The 27882-nt window shown below is 55.6% G+C and overlaps 1 protein-coding gene across 1 annotated transcript in view; it reads left to right on the top strand.

Annotated features, from left to right (window-relative positions):
• The window catches only part of RAP1GAP (RAP1 GTPase activating protein), a 206650-nt gene extending 178952 nt beyond the window's left edge, over positions 1-27698 (top strand). Inside the window, 13 exon segments of the mRNA XM_078611272.1 lie at positions 3664-3861; positions 4334-4393; positions 4395-4421; positions 7435-7623; positions 8855-9049; positions 9389-9466; positions 14419-14528; positions 15104-15208; positions 19659-19708; positions 19760-19860; positions 21950-22202; positions 24262-24341; positions 25158-27698. Of these exon segments, the coding sequence (XP_078467398.1) occupies positions 3664-3861; positions 4334-4393; positions 4395-4421; positions 7435-7623; positions 8855-9049; positions 9389-9466; positions 14419-14528; positions 15104-15208; positions 19659-19708; positions 19760-19860; positions 21950-22202; positions 24262-24341; positions 25158-25253 (1542 nt within the window). The 3' untranslated portion in view covers positions 25254-27698.
• Positions 27699-27882: the final 184 nt, after the last annotated feature.

Raw genomic sequence — 27882 nt, 5'->3', positions numbered from 1 at the left:
CGAGACGGCTTTCTTTAGAGCCTAGTCCCCATTGGTGTAGGGCCAGATGACACCAGAAGGCGTACAACTCAAAAACAGTGCAATATCAGAGTATTGAGAGTTCGGGGTAAACATTTACACTATGAGATCTCTTTTACCAGTGGCAAAATATAATGGTAATAGTGTAAATGTTTACCCCGAACTCTCAATACTCTGATATTGCACTGTTTTTGAGTTGTACGCCTTCTGGTGTCATCTGGCCCTACACCAATGGGGACTAGGCTCTAAAGAAAGCCGTCTCGGGTGTGGGCCAATCAACTTCAAGGACAGTGCATATTATTATCCTTATCAGAGTTGCTTCTTTTTGTTTGCTTTATTGACTACTTGTGTTGTGGTCATTGCAAACATGATGCCTGAATAAAGGTGTCAGTTTTGTACCAGTTAAAAGGGTAAAAACCTACCATTATATTTTGCCACTGGTAAAAGAGATCTCATAGTGTAAATGTTTACCCCGAACTCTCAATACTCTGATATTGCACTGTTTTTGAGTTGTACGCCTTCTGGTGTCATCTGGCCCTACACCAATGGGGGACTAGGCTCTAAAGAAAGCCGTCTCGGGTGTGGGCCAATCAACTTCAAGGACAGTGCATATTATTATCCTTATCAGAGTTGCTTCTTTTTGTTTGCTTTATTGACTACTTGTGTTGTGGTCATTGCAAACATGATGCCTTGAATAAAGGTGTCAGTTTTGTACCAGTTACAAGGGTAAAAACCTACCATTATATTTTGCCACTGGTAAAAGAGATCTCATAGTGTAAATGTTTACCCCGAACTCTCAATACTCTGATATTGCACTGTTTTTGAGTTGTACGCCTTCTGGTGTCATCTGGCCCTACACCAATGGGGACTAGGCTCTAAAGAAAGCCGTCTCGGGTGTGGGCCAATCAACTTCAAGGACAGTGCATATTATTATCCTTATCAGAGTTGCTTCTTTTTGTTTGCTTTATTGACTACTTGTGTTGTGGTCATTGCAAACATGATGCCTTGAATAAAGGTGTCAGTTTTGTACCAGTTAAAAGGGTAAAAACCTACCATTATATTTTGCCACTGGTAAAAGAGATCTCATAGTCTAGTAAGGGTTGTCACGTGAACAGAACGTGGCCAATTTGTCACTAGTACAGCACTAGTGTGTAGTGTATAGTGTAGTGTATAGTGTAGTGTACTAGTACAGCACTAGTGTGTAGTGTATAGTGTAGTGCATAGTGTAGTGTATAGTGTAGTGTACTAGTACAGCACTAGTGTGTAGTGTATAGTGTAGTGTATAGTGTAGTGTATAGTGTAGTGTACTAGTACAGCACTAGTGTGTAGTGTATAGTGTAGTGTATAGTGTAGTGTATAGTGTAGTGTACTAGTACAGCACTAGTGTGTAGTGTATAGTGTAGTGTATAGTGTAGTGTACTAGTACAGCACTAGTGTGTAGTGTATAGTGTAGTGTATAGTGTAGTGTACTAGTACAGCACTAGTGTGTAGTGTATAGTGTAGTGTATAGTGTAGTGTATAGTGTAGTGTACTAGTACAGCACTAGTGTGTAGTGTATAGTGTAGTGTATAGTGTAGTGTATAGTGTAGTGTACTAGTACAGCACTAGTGTGTAGTGTATAGTGTAGTGTATAGTGTAGTGTACTAGTACAGCACTAGTGTAGTGTATAGTGTAGTGTATAGTGTAGTGTACTAGTACAGCACTAGTGTGTAGTGTATAGTGTAGTGTATAGTGTAGTGTATAGTGTAGTGTACTAGTACAGCACTAGTGTGTAGTGTATAGTGTAGTGTACTAGTACAGCACTGGTGTGCAGTGTATAGTGTAGTGTATAGTGTAGTGTATAGTGTAGTGTATAGTGTAGTGTAGTGTGTAGTGTAGTGTAGTGTGTAGTGTAGTGTGTAGTGTAGTGTATAGTGTAGTGTATAGTGTAGTGTATAGTTAGTGTAGTGTATAGTGTAGTGTATAGTGTAGTGTAGTGTGTAGTGTAGTGTAGTGTGTAGTGTAGTGTGTAGTGTAGTGTATAGTGTAGTGTATAGTGTAGTGTATAGTTAGTGTAGTGTATAGTGTAGTGTGTAGTGTAGTGTAGTGTGTAGTGTATAGTGTAGTGTATAGTGTAGTATACTAGTACAGCACACCGGTGTGTTTGAGAGCCAAGCCACAACATTTACAATCTGAGTACGACGTTTCGCCAGTAATTACAACTAGCTTCATCAGGCGACAGCCAGATTTGTGGAGAAGTCCACCTGATTCGTTCGTTACATAGAGGCGTAGATGTGGTGACCACGCTTCTGCGCTCTTGTGCAAAGTGGGGGGGAGGGGGGGTGATTACTGGGTCAACGTACATTATGCATGCGCATTATGCGAGCCCTTTGATCTTGTCCTTCCTGCCAATAGTGTTTATTTAAATAGCCCTACCAACGGTAATCCCTATTGAAGTTACGCTGCCCTTTGTAGGCACGCATTTAAATAATGTGTTACTTGATGATTCGCTTCCACGCAGCACTAAGGCGGTAGCTATCCGAACGGTTAAAGTTATTTAGATTTCCTTCAATTTCGATAGATTCTCTAATTAGTCTTGGCCAGTAGTAGCTAGTTTTGCACAAAACATCAACATTATCAAAATCAATTGAGTGTCCTTGTTGGCACGCGTGTTCTGCTGACAGTTGCATTTGGGAGAATCTAATATTTCTCCGATGTTCTATTAGTCTCGTGCTGATCATTCGTCCGGTTTGCCCAACATGACATTTACCCCACGTGCAGTCAATCCTGTACAGGTGTGTACAGGCAATCGTCACCGGTGTTGCTTGCCTGTACAGGTGTGTGCTTGCCTGTACAGGTGTGTACAGGCAATCGTCATCGGTGTCGCTTGCCTGTACAGGTGTGTGCTTGCCTGTACAGGTGTGTACAGGCAATCGTCACCGGTGTTGCTTGCCTGTACAGGTGTGTGCTTGCCTGTACAGGTGTGTACAGGCAATCGTCACTGGTGTCGCTTGCCTGTACAGGTGTGTGCTTGCCTGTACAGGTGTGTACAGGCAATCGTCACCGGTGTCGCTTGCCTGTACAGGTGTGCTTGCCTGTACAGGTGTGTACAGGCAATCGTCACCAGTGTTGCTTGCCTGTACAGGTGTGCTTGCCTGTACAGGTGTGTACAGGCAATCGTCATCGGTGTCGCTTGCCTGTACAGGTGTGCTTGCCTGTACAGGTGTGTACAGGCAATCGTCACCAGTGTTGCTTGCCTGTACAGGTGTGTGCTTGCCTGTACAGGTGTGTACAGGCAATCGTCATCGGTGTCGCTTGCCTGTACAGGTGTGCTTGCCTGTACAGGTGTGTACAGGCAATCGTCACCAGTGTTGCTTGCCTGTACAGGTGTGTGCTTGCCTGTACAGGTGTGTACAGGCAATCGTCATCGGTGTCGCTTGCCTGTACAGGTGTGCTTGCCTGTACAGGTGTGTACAGGCAATCGTCACCGGTGTCGCTTGCCTGTACAGGTGTGCTTGCCTGTACAGGTGTGCTTGCCTGTACAGGTGTGTGCTTGCCTGTACAGGTGTGTACAGGCAATCGTCATCGGTGTCGCTTGCCTGTACAGGTGTGCTTGCCTGTACAGGTGTGTAACAGGCAATCGTCACCGGTGTCGCTGACCGTGAGCGCGAATCGCCCACCGCCTCTCGTCTTCGCTCAAAATACATTCCACAGTCGGCGATGATTTTTCTTCTTCCTTTTCTTTCTCACCGTGCCGTTTTGTGTCGACCCCCCACCCCCCACCCCCCACAGTTGTCCATCACGGCGCGGGACGACGTGCCGGAGTTCAAGCCACCTCTGCCCAACCCGCCCATCTTCAAAAAGGTGTCTCCGCTGCGAAGACTCTATCACAGGCGGCACGCCGCCCTCGCTCTTTGTGTTCGCGCTGCGGGACAGACGCGTCTGCTCCTGATACGCGCGCAATTTCTTCTTCGTTCGCTTGTGCGTGCGTGCGTCACGTTGGTTCGTTCGAATGTCGGCTCGTTCACCGGTTGGTTGCTTCGTGAAAGCGCTCGTTTGCTCTGCTGCTCCGTCTATTCGTGGAATGAATTCGGGCGCGTGTGTACGTTTCTCAACTCATTGAGTCGTCCGCTCGTTCGCGTCTCTCGCTCCCCGTCCCCTCCCTCATTCGACGCCCGTCAACCCTGGGCAGCCTTCGTCACGTCATGCGCGTGACCTCGTGTGACCTTGCATGACCTCGTGTGACCTTGCGTGACCCCACGCGACCTCGTGTGACCCCCCGCATGACCCCCCAACGCGCGTTGACCTCCGACCTTTGAACTCGCTCCGACTTCAGGGGGAAGAATTTCGCGAGTTCCTGCTCACCAAACTCATCAACGCCGAGCACGCCTGCTACCCGCGCCGACAAGTTTGCCAAACTCGAGGTACCCCCCCCCCCCACGTCACACCACGCCCGCGTCACACCACGCCCGCGTCACACCACGCCCGCGTCACACCACGTCACACCACGCCCACGTCACACCACGCCCACGTCACACCACGCCCGCGTCACACCACGCCCACGTCACACCACGCCCGCGTCACACCACGCCCGCGTCACACCACGCCCACGTCACACCACGCCCTCGTCACACCACGCCCGCGTCACACCACGTTACACCACGCCCACGTCACACCACGCCCACGTCACACCACGCCCGCGTCACACCACGCCCACGTCACACCATGCCCGCGTCACACCACGCCCGCGTCACACCACGCCCGCTCACACCACGCCCGCGTCACACCACACCCCGCGTCACACCATGTCACACCACGCCCGCGTCACACCACGCCCGCGTCACACCACGCCCACGTCACACCACGTCACACCACGCCCACGTCACACCACGCCCACGTCACACCACGCCCGCGTCACACCACGTCACACCACGCCCGCGTCACACCACGCCCGCGTCACACCACGCCCGCGTCACACCATGCCCACGTCACACCACGTCACACCACGCCCACGTCACACCACGCCCACGTCACACCACGCCCACGTCACACCCACGTCACACCACGCCCACGTCACACCACGCCCGCGTCACACCACGCCCGCGTCACACCACGTCACACTACGCCCACGTCACACCACGCCCGCGTCACACCACGCCCGCGTCACACCACGCCCGCGTCACACCACGCCCGCGTCACACAATGTCACACCACGCCCGCGTCACACCACGCCCGCGTCACACCACGCCCACGTCACACCACGTCACACCACGCCCACGTCACACCACGCCCACGTCACACCACGCCCACGTCACACCACGCCCGCGTCACACCACGTCACACCACGCCCGCGTCACACCACGCCCGCGTCACACCACGCCCGCGTCACACCATGCCCACGTCACACCACGTCACACCACGCCCGCGTCACACCACGCCCGCGTCACACCACGTCACACCACGCCCGCGTCACACCACGCCCGCGTCACACCACGCCCCGCGTCACACCACGCCCACGTCACACCACGCCCACGTCACACCACGCCCGCGTCACACCACGTCACACCACGCCCGCGTCACACCACGCCCGCGTCACACCACGCCCGCGTCACACCATGCCCACGTCACACCACGTCACACCACGCCCACGTCACACCACGCCCACGTCACACCACGCCCCGCGTCACACCACGCCCACGTCACACCACGCCCGCGTCACACCACGTCACACCACGCCCGGTGTACCCCTCCGTCCGGGCTGCCGGCTTCCGCCCCGGCCACGCGTTGGCCGGGACATTTACCGCGGTCCGTGGACCGAAAGTCGCTGCACCGCGTTCGCGGTTCGCACGCTTCACGGTACGTTCAAGTCGTCGTCGTCGTCGTTATTGTCATTGTCAGTTGGATGTTCGATCCGTTGGTCGCTTTGTCAGTCAGGTTGTTCTGGCAGCAGATTGGTCAGTCATCAGTCGGCCAGATGCTCGGTTTTTTGGTTAGTCAGCACGTCCGTAAGTTGGTCCGTCACTCGCTCGTTTGTTCAATTGTCAGTCAGCCAGACGTTTGGTCTGCCATTCAGTCGCTCAGTCAGTCGGGCAGTTGGTCAGTCAGTCACTTCGTAAGCTGGTTAGTCAGTCGGTCAATCACTCGCTCGTGTGGTCGTGGTCGTCGTACCGTCGGATGTTCGCTTCGGCGGTCGCTGCGTCGCACCCACGTAGAGGGCTGCTCGCGTGTGTCTGTGTGTGTGTCTGTGTGTGTGTGTCTGCGTGTGTGTGTGTGTCTGTGTGTGTGTGTGTGTCTGTGTGTGTGTCTGTGTGTGTGTCTGCGTGTGTGCCTGTGTGTGTGTGTCTGTGTGTGTGTCTGTGTGTGTGTCTGTGTGTGTGTCTGCGTGTGTGTGTCTGTGTGTGTGTCTGTGTGTGTGTCTGTGTGTGTGTCTGTGTGTGTGTGTCTGTGTGTGTGTCTGTGTGTGTGTCTGTGTGTGTGTCTGCGTGTGTGCCTGTGTGTGTGTGTCTGTGTGTGTGTCTGTGTGTGTGTGTGTGTCTATGTGTGTGTCTGTGTGTGTGTCTGTGTGTGTGTGTGTCTGTGCGTGTGTCTGCGTGCGTGTCTGTGCGTGTGCGTGTGTCTGTGCGTGTGTCTGTGTGTCTACGTGCGTGTCTGTGTCTGTGCGTGCGTGCGTGTCTGTGCGTGTGTCTGCGTGCGTGTCTGTGTCTGTGCGTGTTTATGTGTGTGTCTACGTGCGTGTCTGTGTGTGTCTGTGCGCGTGTATGTGTGTGTGTCTAAGTACGTGTCTGTGTCTGTGCGTGTGTGTGTCTGTCTGTGTCTGCGTGTGTCTGTGTGCGTGTCTGTGTGTGTCTGTGCGCGTGTTTGTGTGTATGTCCTAAGTACGTGTCTGTGTGGGTATCTGCGCGCGTGTCTGTGTCTGTGCGTCTGTCTGTGTGTGTGTCTGTGTGTGTCTGTGTGCGTGTCTGCGTGTGTGTCTGTGTGCGTGTCTGCGTGTGTCTGTGCGCGTGCCTGTGCGTGTGTCTGCGTGTGTGTCTACGTGTGTGTCTGTGTGTGCGTGTCTGTGCGCGTGCCTGTGTGTGTGTCTGTGCGCGTGCCTGTGCGCGTGTCTGCGTGTGTGTCTACGTGTGTGTCTGTGTGTGCGTGTCTGCGTGTGTCTGTGCGCGTGCCTGTGCGTGTGTCTGCGTGTGTGTCTACGTGTGTGTCTGTGTGTGCGTGTCTGTGCGCGTGCCTGTGTGTGTGTCTGTGCGCGTGCCTGTGCGCGTGTCTGCGTGTGTGTCTACGTGTGTGTCTGTGTGTGCGTGTCTGCGTGTGTCTGTGCGCGTGCCTGTGCGTGTGTCTGCGTGTGTGTCTACGTGTGTGTCTGTGTGTGTGTGTCTGTGCGCGTGCCTGTGTGTGTGTGTCTAAGCGCGTGCGTGTGTGCGTCTGCGTCTGCGTGCACAGGAGCGCACGCGCGCGGCGCTGCTGGAGACGCTGCACGAGGAGCTGGCACGCCGCAGCCAGGCCGTGCTGGGCCTGCCCGGGGGCCCCGGGGACGAGGACCGCGCCGAGAACGGCGCCGGCGGTGGCGGCGTTGGCACCGGCACCGGTGGTGGCGGTGGTGGTGGCGGTGGCTTTCTCGAGTCCTTCAAGGTACCGCGTCCGATGTCTTCTCCCCGGTGTGTATGCGGTGTGGGGTGGAGGGACGGGATGGGGAGGGCGAGACAGAGAGAAACACAGAGAGACACTGGTTCCGGCTTGGTTCCGGTTTGGTTCCGGCTGGATCCAAAATGGTGGTGAGATGTTAACTACCTCGCCTGGAGTACAGGAGGTCGTGGGTTCGATCCCGACCCTGACGCCTGCTGCTGTATATTTGTAGTTTGCGTGTCTCTCTCTCACCCCGTTGAGATGTTAACCACCTCGCCTGGTGTACAGGAGGTCGTGGGTTCCATCCTGACCCTGACCCTGGCTACTGCTGCTGTGTATTTGGAGTTTGCGGCGTCTCTCTTCCCGTGGTCACGTGGAATTTCTCTCCGGATCCTCCGGATTTCCCCTCCACATTTAGACTGAACGTGACGCGTTTCGAGTCTTTGGCTGCTGTAAATTTGGTCGTTATGGCGGTGTGCCACTTTGTTTAGCTAGCATTTGGTGATAGCCAGGTAGCTGGTAAAATAAACATCGTCCAATAGTTGAGTTTCATGTCTCTGTGTCTCTGTGTCTTTGTCTCTCCCTCTCTCACTGTTTCTGCCTATCTCTCGGTATATGTCTCTCTCTGTCTCTCTCTGTCTCTCTCTCTCTCTGTCTCTCTCTGTCTCTCTCTGTGTGTCGGTCTCTCTCTGTCTCTCTCTGCCTCTCTCTGTGTGTCGGTCTCTCTCTGTCTCTCTCTGCCTCTCTCTGTGTGTCGGTCTCTCTCTGTCTCTCTCTGTCTCTCTCTGTGTGTCGGTCTCTCTCTGTCTCTCTCTGTCTCTCTCTGTGTGTCGGTCTCTCTCTGTCTCTCTCTGCCTCTCTCTGTGTGTCGGTCTCTCTCTGTCTCTCTCTGCCTCTCTCTGTGTGTCGGTCTCTCTCTGTCTCTCTCTGCCTCTCTCTGTGTGTCGGTCTCTCTCTGTCTCTCTCTGCCTCTCTCTGTGTGTCGGTCTCTCTCTGTCTCTCTCTGCCTCTCTCTGTGTGTCGGTCTCTCTCTGTCTCTCTCTGCCTCTCTCTGTGTGTCGGTCTCTCTCTGTCTCTCTCCCTCCTCCCTCTCTCTCTGTCTTTCTCTGTCTTTCGGTCTCTCTGTCCTCCCTCTCTCTCTGTCTCTCTCTGTCTCCCTCCTCCCTCCTCCCTCTCTATCTCGGTCTCTCTCTGTCTCTCTCTGTCTCTCTGTCTCCGTCTGCCTCCGCGGCCTCAGCGAGTGATCCGCGGGCGAAGCCAGTCGATGGACGCCATGGGGGCGGCGGTGAAGAAGCAGAATGCGGCGGGGGGGGCCGGTGGTGGCGTGGCCCCCCTCGGTGGCGGGGCGGCCACCCTGGCCTCGTCCTCCAGCCACGGGGCGCCGCTCATCAGCCACAGCGTGAGCGACGGCAGCGCCAGGGCCGCCGGCATCGTGAGTGGCGGAACCGCTCGCTCACCGCTCACCGCTCACCACCACCGCTCACCGCTCACCACCGCTCACCGCTCACTCACCACCGCTCACTCACCACCGCTCACTCACCACCGCTCAGACACACAGACACACACAGACACAGTCACACAGACACACACAGACACACAGACACACAATCGCAAGTGGACACGCACCCCCTAACCCGCGCGTCTCGCCCCCGACCGCGCCCCCCCCCCCTCTTGCCCCCCCCTCTTGCCCCCCCCCCCTCTTGCCCCCCCCTCTTGCCCCCCCCCCTCTTGCCCCCCCCCTCTTGCCCCCCCCCTCTTGCCCCCCTGTCAGTCGTTGCTCGTTCCAGGGAAGAGCCCCGCAAAGCACGGACGCAGAGGCAGCGCCATTGGCATAGGCACCATAGAGGAGGTGGCCGCGGCTCTCTTGCTCTCCTCACGCTTCCTCCTGCTCCTGCTCCTCCTCCTGTGTTGACCCCGATCACCCTTGACCCCGATCGCCGTTGACCCCGATCGCCGTTGACACCGATCGCCCTTGACCCCGATCGCCATTGACCCCGATCGCCGGTGACCCCGATCGCCGTTGACCCCGATCGCCGTTGACCCCGATCGCCCTTGACCCCGATCGCCATTGACCCCGATCGCCGGTGACCCCGATCGCCGGTGACCCCGATGGCCGTTGACCCCGATCGCCATTGACCCCGATCGCCCTTGACCCCGATCGCCCTTGACCCCGATCGCCATTGACCCCGATCGCCGTTGACCCCGATCGCCCTTGACCCCGATCGCCATTGACCCCGATCGCCGGTGACCCCGATCGCCGGTGACCCCGATCGCCGGTGACCCCGATCGCCATTGACCCCAATCGCCGTTGACCCCGATCGCCGGTGACCCCGATCGCCGGTGACCCCGATGGCCGGTGACCCCGATCGCCGGTGACCCCGATCGCCGTTGACCCCGCCGACTTGGCGAGTGGGACGCTGCCTACCCGCAGGGCTTAACTTCTCCACAAAATGATTTTCAGGGCCGCCCAATAGCCCAACCACCAAACCCGGAATGACTCCTTCACCACCCCCCTCCCTAGACCCCCCCTCCTCCCCCCCTCCCCACCCCTCCCCAACCTAGACCCCACTCCCCCCCACCCCCCACCCTAGACCCCACCCCCACTCCCCCCCACCCCCCTCCAGCCCCCCCCACCCTAGACCCCACTCCCCTCCACCCCCCCCCCGTCCACCCCACCCCCTCCCGCCCCCCCAACCCTAGACCCCACCCTCCCTACAGCCCCCCCCCACCCTAGACCCCATCCCCACTCCCCCAAACCCTAGACCCCCCCTCCCCCCCACCCTAGACCCCACTCCCCCCTCCCCCCCTCCAGCTCCCCCCCCACCCTAGACCCCACCACCCCTCCCCCCCACCCTAGACCCCACCACCCCTCCCCCCCACCCTAGACCCCACTCCCCCCTCCCCCCCTCCAGCTCCCCCCCCACCCTAGACCCCACCACCCCTCCCCCCCACCCTAGACCCCACCACCCCTCCCCCCCACCCTAGACCCCACTCCCCCCTCCCCCCCTCCAGCCCCCCCCCCCCCCACCCTAGACCCCACCACCCCTCCCCCCCACCCTAGACCCCACCACCCCTCCCCTCCACCCTAGACCCCACTCCCCCCTCCAGCCCCCCCCCCCCCACCCTAGACCCCACCCCAACTCCCCCCATCCCCCACTCTATACCGAGACCCCCGCTCCCCGCCCCTCCTTCAGCCCCCCCACCCTAGACCCCACCCCCACTCCCCCCTCCCCCCCTCCAGCCCCCCCACCTTAGACCCCACCCCCGCTCCCCGCCCCCCCTCACAACAGCGGGCGAGGAAATTATGTTTCCAGAGCCCCAAACAGTTCCGGCTGAAATTAAGCCCTGGCTATTATTGGTGTCGTTCGTGGTGGTGGTGGTGGCCTGCTGGTTGTTGTTGTCATTGTCGTTGTTGCAGTGGTGGTGGTGTCGTGCACGTGACTCGTCTTCTCACACCCCTGCCCCCCCCCAACACGTCTCTGACCTCCCAGCCGCGACCGCGCGGGAAACGAACTCTGACCCCGGCGACTCGTGCCAACGAACGATTCTCTTGGTTCGGTTAAATCTCAATTGTTAGATCACAACGATGACATCTCGATTAGCGAATCCACTACGCTTTCATTTGCACACCTCGCTCGCCTCTTCTGTCGGCCGAGATTTAGAATTTAAATAGTTTTTGTAATTTAAACCCCGCAAAGTTAGTTCGGTCGAATACTGCATTCAATTCCTCGATTGAACCCTTGAGACAAAGCTTCTGCTGACACCCCGAGGTGACAATCGTGCGTCGGCAGAACATCCGCTTAGTTCCCCGCGTCCAGAATGCGTTGACTGTAGTTGACTCAATAATGACAATAATATCAATAACGATACATTTCTATACGTTTAATATTCGCGCTTTCGTTGAGTCTCAAAGTGCAGCGCCTCTCACCATGAATGCAAATTGAATACAACGAGATCGAGCGAACGGAACTACGTCATGCGAGTAGATTAAGCGGTCGTACGGCTGTGTCGACGCAGCATCGCACAAGGCGGGATGCTGCTGGATGCTTCTAGACGCTACCCGCACGCCCCGGTCTCTGTTCGGCCCTGCCTGCGCATCTCACGTGTGATCGCGGACTGTGCTTTGCCCTGTATTTATTCACGATTTTTCCCGTAACCCTTCAGGAATGCAACTAACACCGTGTTTCGATTTAAAGCTTTCGTGACTGCAGGGATTCATCTTCTTGGTTCTTTCGGTAAAGTCACGTAGAATGGAAATAATAAAATAATAAAAATAAAACACAATAAAATAATTCTCACGACGTTTCGGCCACAACGCACGCAGCCGTCCTCAGGTGGAGAGCAGGTCTGTCGAGTAGACAGAGTCTGAAACACTGGCTGTACTTCTTAATTACGGCAAGAAAAGTAAAACGGATAAGTTTGCAGGGAAGAGATCCAGTTTGTTTCCGATTGACTGGTGGAAGTGCCTCCGTCTCCCAACGCCCGAACTAGGACCCCGAACGTACCGCTGCAAAACTCACGGGCGGACGGGACGGACCTAATAAAATAGCGAAACTCGATTCATCGTCGTGTGTCGATCGTAAAGAGAGGTCCGGCGGTTTGATCAACAGTCTACGGAATCTAAGCGAATCGCCGTAACCCTTCTGATCTTCCCACGCCTTACCAATCGTTTGCGTCGAAAATCTCCGTTCCGTCTGGGAATTTCGACTGCGGTCGGGAAATCTCACTCTGGAAATCTCACTCGGGAAATCTCACTCGGGAAATCTCACTCGGGAAATCTCACTCTGGAAATCTCACTCGGGAAATCTCACTCGGGAAATCTCACCCGGGAAATCTCACTCGGGAAATCTCACTCGGGAAATCTCACTCGGGAAATCTCACTCTGGAAATCTCACTCGGGAAATCTCACTCGGGAAATCTCACCCGGGAAATCTCACTCGGGCCGAGTGTTGTTGAGGAGCAGCGGTTGATGGCGAGAGTGGAAAGCCTGTGGCCTGGCAATGGGGTGCCACGGCGGCTAGGAGATGTTATCTCCCTCGCCTGGTATGCAGGAGGTCGTGGGTTCGATCTCGATCCCGACAGCTGTCTTTGCAATTGAATATGAGGTGTTCTCCAAGTGGCCGTGTGGATTTTTCTCCGGGTCCTCCGGTTTTTCCCCTCTGCGTTTAGAATCACGCGTTTAGAGTATTCGGCTTCTGCTATAAATGTCCACGTGACGCTAAGCCACTTCGTTGAGCTATCGTTTGTGGCCAGGTCGCTTCTGAAAAAGAGCTACATGGCTCAGTTGGGGCCTTAGCTGGTAAAATAAAAATAGTTTCGTTTAACGAGTGGTTTGTTAGCTTCATAAGAAAATGCTTTAAAGACAACGACCAAAGTCCACAGCAGTAGACTGCGGCCGTCGGTCGAGTATTTTTACGGACGATTCGAATTGTCTTGAGCAGCAAGTCCTTCTCCTGCGAAATTGAGAAATCTTGAGTGATCCGTCGAGACAGAGAGACAGAGAGACAGAGAGAGAGAGAGGAGGGCGGGTGGAGAAATCTCTAGGAGTTTCAATGAAATTCTAGTGGGAATAAAAAACGCGGGAAGTCCTGAGTGATCCGGAGACAACGGCGGAGAAATCTGCTGAGAAATCCGAACAAACGTGGAGGAGAAATGATGTCAGACGGGGAAAAAAATCCACAGACGACGCGGGAATATTGAAAATAACACTGGTCAACAACAAAAACAAAACATTTTTTTCTGGCCTGGACTTTTGCAGCTGTTTTAGACTAATTTCAGGTGTGCTGATTCTAAATCTGAACTCAGATTTGCTCTATCATATCTCATTTTTATGCTATCGGCATACCCCATTTTCATTGATTTTACCCGAAATTAACTCTGTCACTTATGATTGCAAGTTGTTGCGAGTCAGTGACTGCTTTAGTGTTAAAATATGGTGCTGTATTTTTAGGATAGTGTGTTTATAATATCATTTTATGTAGATATCCACATTTATTTAATATTTTTCTTCTGCAGTTTTAATTGAAAATGCAATATTTGACATCTCAAAAACCTGATGTGATCGACAAAAACTGATACCAGCTTTGGAATCGGCACCCCAAAATTACCTTACAACTGTTGGAATACCTTATGCCAGAAAAATGTGTGTTGACCAGTGTAATCGATTAGAGAGATGTGGTGAAACCTGACACCCCACCCCTCCCATACCTTTCGACGTCTCCAAAGCCGGAGACTCTCTCGTGGTGAGAGTCACGCGAGCCGTGAGGTACCAGCGGCGTGACGAGGACGTCCCACGGAGATTAAAGCCGCGCGACATCATTGACGACGATGACGGACCAAGTGTCCGGGGACCACGTAGAGAAATAAATAACTCGGCTTCATTGCGGCCACTGGGCTGCTGCTCTCTCTGTCGTCAGGACCCAGGCTTTCCCATCAGCCATTGCGTTGGAATCCGTGGTATTACTCACTGATGCTGCTCATTGCACGTGCCACCCTCGTTGCACGAGAGAGTTCATTAGCGAGTCCACGCGTGGGTGGAGGAGGAGGCTTCTTCTCGTGGTTGGAGCCGAATCTTTTTTCCAGCACCGTCAAACCACGACAGGTCCACGGAAAACAGGCGTCAGTAACGCGTCGAGGTCAGGAGGTCACCGCAGCCCGTAGCGACTCGCTCGCGTCAACCCGGCGGAGCGCCGTAGTTGCCGGCGCCGATGGTTGTCACGTCGTGGTTGAGACGCCTGTCCCCACCGTGTGACCACCCCTCGACCCCTGAACCCTGACCCCTGACCCCCCCCCCCCCCCCAGGCGTTGATCATCCCCAACAAGAGTCCCGTGCGCAGGAAGTCGAGTCCGTTTGGCGCTCGCAGGAGCAGCGCCATCGGCATCGAGAACATCCAGGAGGGGCCCGAGATCCGGTGAGGGGCCCCGCTCGCCCACGCTCACCCGCTCGCCCCCGCTCGCTCGCTCACTCACTCACCCGCTCGCTCACTCATCCACCCGCTCGCTCACTCACTCACCCGCTCACCCCCGCTCGCTCGCTCGCTCACTCGCCCGTTTAACTCGCTCACTCACTCGCTCACTCACTCACCCACCCGCTCGCTCGCTCGCTCACTCGCTCACCCGCTCGCCCCCGCTCGCTCGCTCACTCGCCCGTTTAACTCGCTCACTCACTCGCTCACTCGCCCGTTTAACTCGTTCACTCACTCTCTCACCCGTTTAACTCGCTTGATCAATCATCTACTCGCTCACTCGCCCACCTGCTCGCTCGCTTACTCACTCGCCTGTTTACTCACTCGCTGAATCGTCTACTCGCTGACTCACTCGCTCGCTCAATCAACCATCTACTCACCCGCCCACTCGTATATCCTCTAACCCCTATGTCCCCCATCTCCCCCTATGTCCCCGCGTGTCCCCGCGTGTCCCCGCGTGTCTCCCCTCGTCTCCCCCGCGTGTCCCCGCGTGTCCCCCCGTCTCCCCCGCGTGTCCGCAGCGAGGGCTCGCTGAGCTTGCACAAGGCTGCGGAGAGCGAGCGCACCTTCCCAGAGCCTCGCTCCGACCACTCGAGCCAAAGCTCGCCCGAGATGCCCACCGCCAAGTACGGGTGGCTCCACCACGTTCGCCCACCACTCACTCATTCACTCACACAGTCCACCACTCACTCATTCACTCACATAGTCCACCACTCACTCACTCACTCACACAGTCTACTACTCATTCGCTCACACAGTCCACCACTCACTCATTCACTCACACAGTCCACCACTCATTCGCTCACACAGTCCACCACTCACTCATTCACTCACACAGTCCACCACTCACTCATTCACTCACACAGTCCACTCACTCACTCACTCACACTGTCTACTACTCACTCACTCACACAGTCCACCACTCACTCATTCACTCACACAGTCCACCACTCACTCACTCACACTGTCTACTACTCACTCACTCACACAGTCCACCACTCACTCATTCACTCACACAGTCCACCACTCACTCACTCACTCACTCACTCACACAGTCCACCACTCACTCATTCACTCACACAGTCCACCACTCACTCACTCACACAGTCCACCACTCACTCATTCACTCAAACAGTCTACTACTCACTCATTCACTCACACAGTCCACCACTCATTCACTCACACAGTCCACCACTCACTCATTCACTCACACAGTCCACCACTCACTCATTCACTCACACAGTCCACCACTCACTCATTCACTCACACAGTCTACCACTCAATCACTCACTCACACAGTCCACCACTCACTCATTCACTCACACAGTCCACCACTCACTCACTGACACAGTCCACCACTCACTCATTCACTCACACAGTCCGCCACTCACTAAATCACTCATACAGTCCACCACTCACTCACACTGCCCACCACTCACACTGCTCATCACTCACGATATCAACTACTCACTCACACAGTCCACCACTCGCTCACACAGTCTAGCACTCACTCATTCACTCACACTGCTCACCACTCACGATATCCACCACTCACTCACACTGCCCACCACTCACACTGCTCATCACTCACGATATCCACTACTCACTCGCACAGTCCACCACTCGCTCACACAGTCCAGCACTCATTCACTCACACTGCTCACCACTCACGATATCCACCACTCACTCACACTGCCCACCACTCACTCACATAGACCACCACTCACTCATTCACTCACACAATCCACCACTCACGATATCCACCACTCACTCACACTGCCCACCACTCACTCACACAGTCCACCACTCACTCATTCACTCACACAATCCACCACTCACGATATCCACCACTCACGATATCCACCACTCACTCACACTGCCCACCACTCACTCACACTGCCCACCACTCACTCACACTGCCCACCACTCACTCACACTGCCCACCACTCACTCACATAGACCACCACTCACTCACACTGCCCACCACTCACTCACATAGACCACCACTCACTCACATAGACCACCACTCACTCACATGGACCACCACTTACACACAAACTCCACCACTCACTCACTCACTCACATAGACCACCACTCACTCACACTGCCCACCACTCACTCACACTGCCCACCACTCACTCACATAGACCACCACTCACTCACACTGCCCACCACTCACTCACATAGACCACCACTCACTCACACTGCCCACCACTCACTCACATAGACCACCACTCACTCACATAGACCACCACTCACTCACATGGACCACCACTTACACACAAACTCCACCACTCACTCACTCACTCACATAGACCACCACTCACTCACACTGCCCACCACTCACTCACACTGCCCACCACTCACTCACATAGACCACCACTCACTCACATAGACCACCACTCACTCACACTGCCCACCACTCACTCACATAGACCACCACTCACTCACACTGCCCACCACTCACTCACACTGCCCACCACTCACTCACATAGACCACCACTCACTCACATAGACCACCACTCACTCACATAGACCACCACTCACTCACACTGCCCACCACTCACTCACACTGCCCACCACTCACTCACACTGCCCACCACTCACTCACATAGACCACCACTCACTCACACTGCCCACCACTCACTCACACTGCCCACCACTCACTCACATAGACCACCACTTACACACATAGACCACCACTCACTCACATAGACCACCACTCACTCACATAGACCACCACTCACTCACACTGCCCACCACTCACTCACACTGCCCACCACTTACTCACATAGACCACCACTCACTCACACTGCCCACCACTCACTCACACTGCCCACCACTCACTCACATAGACCACCACTCACTCACATAGACCACCACTCACTCACTCACATAGACCACCACTCACTCACATAGACCACCACTCACTCACACTGCCCACCACTCACTCACATAGACCACCACTCACTCACACTGCCCACCACTCACTCACACTGCCCACCACTCACTCACATAGACCACCACTCACTCACACTGCCCACCACTCACTCACACTGCCCACCACTCACTCACACTGCCCACCACTCACTCACATAGATCACCACTCACTCACATAGACCACCACTCACTCACATAGACCACCACTCACTCACACTGCCCACCACTCACACACATAGACCACCACTCACTCACACTGCCCACCACTCACTCACTCACACTGCCCACCACTCACTCACACTGCCCACCACTCACACACATAGACCACCACTCACTCACACTGCCCACCACTCACTCACTCACACTGCCCACCACTCACTCACACTGCCCACCACTCACTCACACTGCCCACCACTCACTCACACTGCCCACCACTCACTCACACTGCCCACCACTCACTCACACTGCCCACCACTCACACACACTGCCCACCACTCACTCACATAGACCACCACTCACTCACACTGCCCACCACTCACTCACACTGCCCACCACTCACACACATAGACCACCACTCACTCACTCACATAGACCACCACTCACTCACATAGACCACCACTCACTCACATAGACCACCACTCACTCACATAGACCACCACTCACTCACATAGACCACCACTCACTCACACTGCCCACCACTCACTCACACTGCCCACCACTCACTCACATAGACCACCACTCACTCACATAGACCACCACTCACTCACATAGACCACCACTCACTCACATAGACCACCACTCACTCACACTGCCCACCACTCACTCACATAGACCACCACTCACTCACATAGACCACCACTCACTCACACTGCCCACCACTCACTCACATAGACCACCACTCACTCACACTGCCCACCACTCACTCACATAGACCACCACTTACACACAAACTCCACCACTCACTCACACTGCCCACCACTCACTCACACTGCCCACCACTCACTCACACTGCCCACCACTCACACACACTGCCCACCACTCACTCACATAGACCACCACTCACTCACACTGCCCACCACTCACTCACACTGCCCACCACTCACTCACATAGACCACCACTCACTCACATAGACCACCACTCACTCACATAGACCACCACTCACTCACATAGACCACCACTCACTCACATAGACCACCACTCACTCACATAGACCACCACTCACTCACATAAACCACCACTCACTCACACTGCCCACCACTCACTCACATAGACCACCACTCACTCACATAGACCACCACTCACTCACATAGACCACCACTCACTCACATAGACCACCACTCACTCACACTGCCCACCACTCACTCACATAGACCACCACTCACTCACATAGACCACCACTCACTCACACTGCCCACCACTCACTCACATAGACCACCACTTACACACAAACTCCACCACTCACGCACATAGACCACCACTCACTCACACTGCTCACCACTCACTCACATAGACCACCACTCACTCACATAGACCACCACTCACTCACACTGCTCACCACTCACTCACATAGACCACCACTCACTCACATAGACCACCACTCACTCACACTGCCCACCACTCACATAAACCACCACTCACTCACACTGCCCACCACTCACACACATAGACCACCACTCACTCACACTGCCCACCACTCACTCACATAGACCACCACTCACTCACATAGACCACCACTCACTCACACTGCCCACCACTCACTCACATAGACCACCACTCACTCACATAGACCACCACTCACTCACACTGCTCACCACTCACTCACATAGACCACCACTCACTCACATAGACCACCACTCACTCACACTGCCCACCACTCACTCACATAGACCACCACTCACTCACACTGCCCACCACTCACACACATAGACCACCACTCACTCACACTGCCCACCACTCACTCACATAGACCACCACTCACTCACATAGACCACCACTCACTCACACTGCCCACCACTCACTCACATAGACCACCACTTACACACAAACTCCACCACTCACGCAGTGGAGGGAACAACGTAAACGCAGGTCATCGTCAAGCTCAGGGCTCTCACCTCTGCCCCCCGCCCCCGCTGCAGAGTGGTGGTCTCCGTGGGGTCAAAGGTCAACAACAACAACAACGGTGGTGGTGGTGGTGGGGGCGGTGGTGGGGGCGGTGGTGGGGGCGGTGTGGGGGGAGTGGTGGTGCCGCACCTGTCGCGCTCCTCGTCCAACGCCAGCAGCTTCACCAGCGTCGCCGAGGAACACGAGGAGGGACTCGACGAGTACGACACGGGGCTGGTGAGTGAGACACGGGGTGGTGAGTGAGACACGGGGCTGGTGAGTGAGACACGGGGCTGGTGAGTGAGACACGGGGCTGGTGAGTGAGACACGGGGTAGTGAGTGAGACACGGGGTAGTGAGGACCACACGGGGTAGTGAGCGCCACACGGGGTAGTGAGTGCCACACGGGGTAGTGAGCACCACACGGGGTAGTGAGCGCCACACGGGGTAGTGAGTGCCACACGGGGTAGTGAGCACCACACGGGGTGGTGAGTGAGACACGGGGTAGTGAGGACCACACGGGGTAGTGAGCGCCACACGGGGTAGTGAGCACCACACGGGGTGGTGAGTGAGACACGGGGTAGTGAGCGCCACACGGGGTAGTGAGTGAGACACGGGGTGGTGAGTGAGACACGGGGTAGTGAGCGCCACACGGGGTAGTGAGTGAGACACGGGGTGGTGAGTGAGACACGGGGTAGTGAGCGCCACACGGGGTAGTGAGCGCCACACGGGGTGGTGAGTGAGACACGGGGTGGTGAGTGAGACACGGGGTGGTGAGTGAGACACGGGGTAGTGAGCACCACACGGGGTAGTGAGTGAGACACGGGGTGGTGAGTGAGACACGGGGTGGTGAGTGAGACACGGGGTAGTGAGCGCCACACGGGGTAGTGAGCACCACACGGGGTAGTGAGTGAGACACGGGGTGGTGAGTGAGACACGGGGTGGTGAGTGAGACACGGGGTAGTGAGCACCACACGGGGTAGTGAGTGAGACACGGGGTGGTGAGTGAGACACGGGGTGGTGAGTGAGACACGGGGTGGTGAGTGAGACACGGGGTGGTGAGTGAGACACGGGGTGGTGAGTGAGACACGGGGTAGTGAGTGAGACACGGGGTAGTGAGCACCACACGGGGTAGTGAGCACCACACGGGGTAGTGAGTGAGACACGGGGTGGTGAGTGAGACACGGGGTGGTGAGTGAGACACGGGGTGGTGAGTGAGACACGGGGTAGTGAGTGAGACACGGGGTAGTGAGTACCACACGGGGTAGTGAGCACCACACGGGGTGGTGAGTGAGACACGGGGTGGTGAGTGAGACACGGGGTGGTGAGTGAGACACGGGGTAGTGAGTACCACACGGGGTAGTGAGTGAGACACGGGGTAGTGAGTACCACACGGTGTGGTGAGTGAGACACGGGGTGGTGAGTGAGACACGGGGTGGTGAGTGAGACACGGGGTGGTGAGTGAGACACGGGGTAGTGAGTGAGACACGGGGTAGTGAGTACCACACGGGGTAGTGAGCACCACACGGGGTGGTGAGCACCACACGGGGTGGTGAGTGAGACACGGGGTGGTGAGTACCACACGGGGTAGTGAGTGAGACACGGGGTAGTGAGTACCACACGGTGTGGTGAGTGAGACACGGGGTAGTGAGTGAGACACGGGGTAGTGAGTGAGACACGGGGTAGTGAGTACCACACGGGGTAGTGAGCACCACACGGGGTGGTGAGCACCACACGGGGTAGTGAGTGAGACACGGGGTGGTGAGTACCACACGGGGTAGTGAGTGAGACACGGGGTAGTGAGTACCACACGGTGTGGTGAGTGAGACACGGGGTAGTGAGTGAGACACGGGGTAGTGAGTGAGACACGGGGTGGTGAGCACCACACGGGGTGGTGAGTGAGACACGGGGTGGTGAGTGAGACACGGGGTAGTGAGTGAGACACGGGGTAGTGAGTGAGACACGGGGCTGGTGAGTGAGACACGGGGTGGTGAGCACCACACGGGGTGGTGAGCACCACACGGGGTAGTGAGCACCACACGGGGTAGTGAGTGCCACACGGGGTAGTGAGTGCCACACGGGGTAGTGTGTATAGTGAGCACCACACGGGGTGGTGAGCGTGGATCGTGAGTGCCGCACGTAGCAGTGAGCACGACGGTGGGGAATCCCGAGACGGTTAGAGGGAACGGACGCATTAAAGACATCGCGTTGACCGTCGGCGGCCTTGGCGGACGGGACTAACGCCGAGGAGGGCAGCTCGCCCGAGCGGACGTGCGGCGCGGAGATGGAGTGTGACGAGGGCGGGGGGGGGGTCGTCTCGTGTGCAGGAGGAGCGCGACGTGGTGTCGCGCCACGCCACCGCGGGAGCAGGCGGCGGCGACGGCTCGGGGTGGCCTTCGATCCCCGGCGGCGGCGACGACGACGGATCGAAGGCGGCTGACGGTGAGCGTGATGTGCCGCCGCAGGAGAGCCTGTCCTCGGCCGGCACGCCCCACAAGCGCGACTCGTTCACCTACAGCACCTGGCTGGACGACAGCGCGACCGCCTGCGTCGCCGCCCCCGGAGCCGCCACCTCTCCAGGTGAGACGGCACGCCGGCTAACCCCGGCACGCCGGCTAACCCCGGCACGCCGGCTAACCCCGGCACGTCGCGTCCCGGGGGGCCTCTGTCTCTCTCTTGGCAGCGGGGGGGGGGGGCCCTTGTCCGCCAGCGGTGGCGTGAGCGAGCGATTGCAGGGGCTGCGCCTCTATTGCCCGATGTTGTTTCACCGGTTGATGGAGCGCCCGGCTCGGAGCCTCGCTAGAGGGCCACCCAATGGGCTGAACGCCCCCGCCGGGAGGCAGGGTGGGTGGGTGTTGTGTGTGGGTGGGGTGGGATGGGATGGGTGGGGTGGGGGTGGGTGGGTGGGTGGGGTGGGATGGGTGGGGTGGGATGGGTGGGTGGGGTGGGTGGGGTGGTGTGGGGTGGGGTGGGTGGTGTGGGATGGGTGGGTGGGGTGGGATGGGTGGGGTGGGATGGAATTGGTGGGGTGGGGTGGGGGTGGGTGGGGTGGGATGGGTGGGTGGGGTGGGATGGGTGGGTGGGGTGGGTGGGGTGGTGTGGGGTGGGGTGGGTGGTGTGGGGTGGGGTGGGTGGTGTGGGGTGGGGTGGGGTGGTGTGGGGTGGGGTGGGGTGGGTGGGGGTGGGTGGGGTTGGGCAGGGTGGGTGTTGTGTGTGGTTGGGGTGGGTGGGGTGTGGTGACTGGGGTGGGGGTGGGTGGGGTTGGGTGGTTGTGGGTGTGGTGGGTGGGGTGGGGTTGGGTGGGGTTGGGTGGTTGTGGGGTGGGTGGGGTGGGGTTGTGTGGGGGTAGGTGGGGGTGGGTGGGTGGGTGGGTTGGGGTTGGGTGGTTGTGGGTGGTTGTGGGTGGGGTTGGGTGGGTGGGGGTGTGTGGGGTTGGGTGGGGGTGGGTGGGGTTGGGTGGGTGGGGTGGGTGGGGTTGGGTGGGGTGGGGTTGGGTGGGTGGGGTGGGTGGGGTGGGTGGGGTTGGGTGGGGGTGGGTGGGGTTGGGTGGGTGGGGTGGGGTGGAGGAGGGCCATGTGCCACAGCGACTCCAGTGGAGATGGTTTTTATGGTCGTCATGACGACGCCAGCTCCGTGTTGTCGACAAACGTGTTGGGATTTTGGTCGAGCGTTCACTTGGGAGGTCATCGGAAAGAATTTCAGAACCGGTGAAATGATTTAAAGTTTTTGTTTGCCACAGAGCTGATTCTGTTTGCAGGGAACACAAAAATGCGTGTCCCTAGTGTGGCTACAGAGGCAATTGACGTGAATTAAAAAATAAACGAAGCACTTTTTTAATTATAGTTTTTTTTATTCTGTGTAGCTCATTTTCAGAAGCGACATGGATATCACAAATGACAGCTCAACCAAGTGGCTCATCATCACGTAGACGTTTATGGGAGCCAAATAACTCTGAACGCATTTTAATTCTGAATGTGGAGGGAAACCCCAGAGACAAATCCACGCGACAATGGGGAGAACACGCAAACCCGAAACGCACAGGCGTCGGGATCTAACCCACGACCTCCCGTACACGAGGCGAGGTAGTTAACATCTTGCCACCGTGGCGAGATGTAGTTCTGCGGCGTGATCTTTTCGCGAATTGTTCTCTGACACAGGGTGGTGCACCGCTCGCTGTGGTCATCCCAGACGGCCCACTGCGGTGGGACATGCGGAATGTGACGGGAGGATAATGGAATACAAGAGAATGATCCTAGATTTGAAGCTTTCGTGACTGCAAGGATTCATATTCTTACGTTTTTTCGGTAAAGTCACGTAGGTAAAACATCAAAATTAATAAAAAAAATAAAATAAAAACCACGACGTTTCGGAGGCAACACAAGTCTCCGTCATCAGGTGGGACCGTCACAGCCAGATTTGCTGCATCAAGTATTTTTTTTTATTAATTTTGATGTTTTACCTACGTGACTTTACCGAAAAAACCTAATAATATGAATAAGAGAATGATCGTTTTTATTGTGATTATTTTTTGACGTTGTTTTACGTTTTATGATTTTGCCATTCCACAATTTTTACGTTAATCGCCATGCGGTTTGTGTTGTCGTGTTTTTGTTTCCATTGTTGTCTTGTTTGGGCCCAGCCTCCGCGTGTCTCGCTGTGTCTGGGGACACCTCAAAGCCAAACGGAAAGGTTAAGGGTCACGCTGTCATGAACCACGTGGTAAGGACCTTCTGACAACAACAAAAATAAAACGTTACAAAGGCAACAACGCGCGGACTTTAACCGATCCGCTGCTGGATCGAGGCCTTCCCCTGAGGATCGTTTGACCATACTTCACCACGCTGGTCAATGCGGGCGGGTGACGTGGCGTGGCGTGCGGATCTGGAGGGGAGTAGAGGGAGACGAGAGGGCGGAGAGAGGAGCTATGGGAGGCAACCGGAGATCCCATGGGGGGGGGGGGTGAGAAGTTCGCACAAACTCCACGGAGAAAGGCACCCAGGTTGGGCATCTGCTCCCCGCTGGGCGCCCCGTCACCCTGCGGGTGTTGCCGCTGCGCTGCCGCCCATCACCGTGGAAACCCACGTGGGTCGCGGCGTCTGCGCGCCAGCGATCGCTCCACGCTGGGCTGGGCTGCCCCCCTCGCCCTGCCCCGCGTGCCGTGCGCGCGCCCCGTGTGTGTGTGTGTGCCATGCGTGCGCGTGTGCCCGGTGTGTGCGTGTGTATCTATTTACGTACGTAGAACTTCTTCCACACCGTACGTAGCCAACCGTGCAGATCGTTTGTGTGTGCGGTGTGTGTGTGCGGCGTGTGCGTGGTGTGTGAGCGTGGTGCGTGTGTGCGGTGTGTGTGTGCGGTGTGTGTGTGCGGTGTGTGTGTGCGTGGTGCGTGTGCGTGTGTGCGTGGTGCGCGGTGTGAGGTGTGTGCGTGGTGTGTGTGCGGTGTGTGTGCGCGTGGTGTGTGCGTGATGCATGTGCGTGTGTGCGCGGTGTGTGCGTGATGCATGTGCGTGTGTGCGCGGTGTGTGCGTGCGAGCAGATCGAGTCAAGAAGCCACTGGCAGAGAGAGCACAAGAGAGGGCAGCTGCTCACCCCAAGTGAGGAGGAGGAGCTCAAGTTCGAACCCTGCCTCTGACGACCGCGACGACGACGACGATGACGATGACGACGATGACGACGATGATGTTGATGGAACCTCGTGCGTGGGTTTTTTTTTTTTGCCGGCGCCCGGCACGGAGGAACCGCGAGTTTTCTTGTGCTGCGTACCCTCCACGCGTTCGTCCACGCGTCCCTCCACGCATCCCTCCAAGCGTTCCCTCCACGCGTCCGTCCACGCGTTCGTCCACGCGTTCGTCTACGCGTGCGTTTCTCTCTCTCTGTCCGTCTGCCCGAGTGATAGCTCGTCCGTGCGTCTGTCCCGTACATTGAGCTCTCCGCCTGTATTCGTGTCCGTCGCTGAGACTTAGACCCAGAGATGTTGATGTCTAGAGATGACTGATGAGACGTAGACCCAGAGATGTTGATGTCTAGAGATGACTGATGAGACGTAGACCCAGAGATGTTGATGTCTAGAGATGACTGATGAGACGTTGACCCAGAGATGTTGATGTCTAGAGATGACTGATGAGACTTAGACCCAGAGATGTTGATGTCTAGAGATGACTGATGAGACGTAGACCCAGAGATGTTGATGTCTAGAGATGACTGATGAGACACAGACACAGAGATGTTGATGTCTAGAGATGACTGATGAGACGTAGACCCAGAGATGTTGATGTCTAGAGATGACTGATGAGACGTAGACCCAGAGATGTTGATGTCTAGAGATGACTGATGAGACGTAGACCCAGAGATGTTGATGTCTAGAGATGACTGATGAGACGTAGACCCAGAGATGTTGATGTCTAGAGATGACTGATGAGATGCAGACCCAGAGATGTTGATGTCTAGAGATGACTGATGAGACGTGGACCCAGAGATGTTGATGTCTAGAGATGACTGGTGAGACACAGACCCAGATATGTTGATGTCTAGCGATGACTGATGAGATGTAGAACAGAGATGTTGATGTCTAGAGATGACTGATGAGACGTAGACCCAGAGATGTTGATGTCTAGAGATGACTGATGAGACTTAGACCCAGAGATGTTGATGTCTAGCGATGACTGATGAGATGTAGAACAGAGATGTTGATGTCTAGAGATGACTGATGAGACGTAGACCCAGAGATGTTGATGTCTAGAGATGACTGATGAGACTTAGACCCAGAGATGTTGATGTCTAGAGATGACTGATGAGACTTAGACCCAGAGATGTTGATGTCTAGAGATGACTGATGAGACACAGACCCAGAGATGTTGATGTCTACAGATGACTGATGAGACGTAGACCCAGAGATGTTGATGTCTAGAGATGACTGATTAGACGTAGACCAGAGATGTTGATGTCTAGAGATGACTGATGAGACGTGGACCCAAAGATGTTGATGTCTAGAGATGACTGATGAGACGTGGACCCAGAGATGTTGATGTCTAGAGATGACTGATGAGACGTGAACCCAGAGATGTTGATGTCTAGAGATGACTGATGAGACGTAGACCCAGAGATGTTGATGTCTAGAGATGACTGATGAGACATAGACCCAGAGATGTTGATGTCTAGAGATGACTGATGAGATGTGGACCCAGAGATGTTGATGTCTAGAGATGACTGATGAGATGTGGACCCAGAGATGTTGATGTCTAGAGATGACTGATGAGATGTAGAACAGAGATGTTGATGTCTAGAGATGATTGATGAGACGTAGAACAGAGATGTTGATGTCTAGAGATGACTGATGAGACGTCGAACAGAGATGTTGATGTCTAGAGATGACTGATGAGATGCAGACCCAGAGATGTTGATGTCTAGAGATGACTGATGAGATGTAGACCCAGAGATGTTGATGTCTAGAGTAGACTGATGAGACGTAGAACAGAGATGTTGATGTCTAGAGATGACTGATGAGACGTAGACCCAGAGATGTTGATGTCTAGAGATGACTGATGAGATGTAGACCCAGAGATGTTGATGTCTAGAGATGACTGATGAGACAGTCCCAGAGATGTTGATGTCTAGAGATGACTGATGAGACCTTAGACCAGGAGATGCTGATGTCTAGACGTGACTGATGAGATGTAGACCCAGAGATGTTGATGTCTAGAGATGACTGATGAGACGTAGACCCAGAGATGTTGATGTCTAGAGATGACTGATGAGACACAGACCCAGAGATGTTGATGTCTAGAGATGACTGATAAGATGCAGACCAGACACAAGAGATGTAGTGAGATTGAAAGGCGAGAGATATAGACGAGAAAGGCTGTTCATTATTATTATTATTACGCTTGTTTACCCAGGAAATCCTCAACCGAGTCTCAAGACTCTTTTTCAGGAGGGTCCTGCCAAGTATTTCCGCATTAGTGGGTTGATGTTGTTGTTGCTGCTGTGTGTGTGTGTGTTACCAATTGAGTCATGTGCAGGTACACTTTTTGCGAGCATTGGGATGTTTGGCCAATAACAGTTTTCTTTTTGGCCAATACCATGTTTTTGTGCGTGTTCTATTTGTTACTAATTGTAATTGGCGGCTCGTTACCATTTTTAGGATATCTTTTTTTGTTAAATGTAAAATTCGATGCCGGTATATTGACGGACGCACCCCATATTTTTGTGATGAATCGTGTTGGGTGAGGGTGGGGTGGTTGGTGGGGGGGGGGGCGGTAGGG

This window comes from Lampetra planeri, chromosome 36, assembly GCF_965212315.1.
Source record: "Lampetra planeri chromosome 36, kcLamPlan1.2.h2, whole genome shotgun sequence".
In the NCBI taxonomy this organism is placed as follows: Eukaryota; Metazoa; Chordata; class Hyperoartia; order Petromyzontiformes; family Petromyzontidae; genus Lampetra; species Lampetra planeri.
Note: the sequence above shows the minus strand (reverse complement) of the source record. Positions and strands in the feature narration are given on the sequence as shown.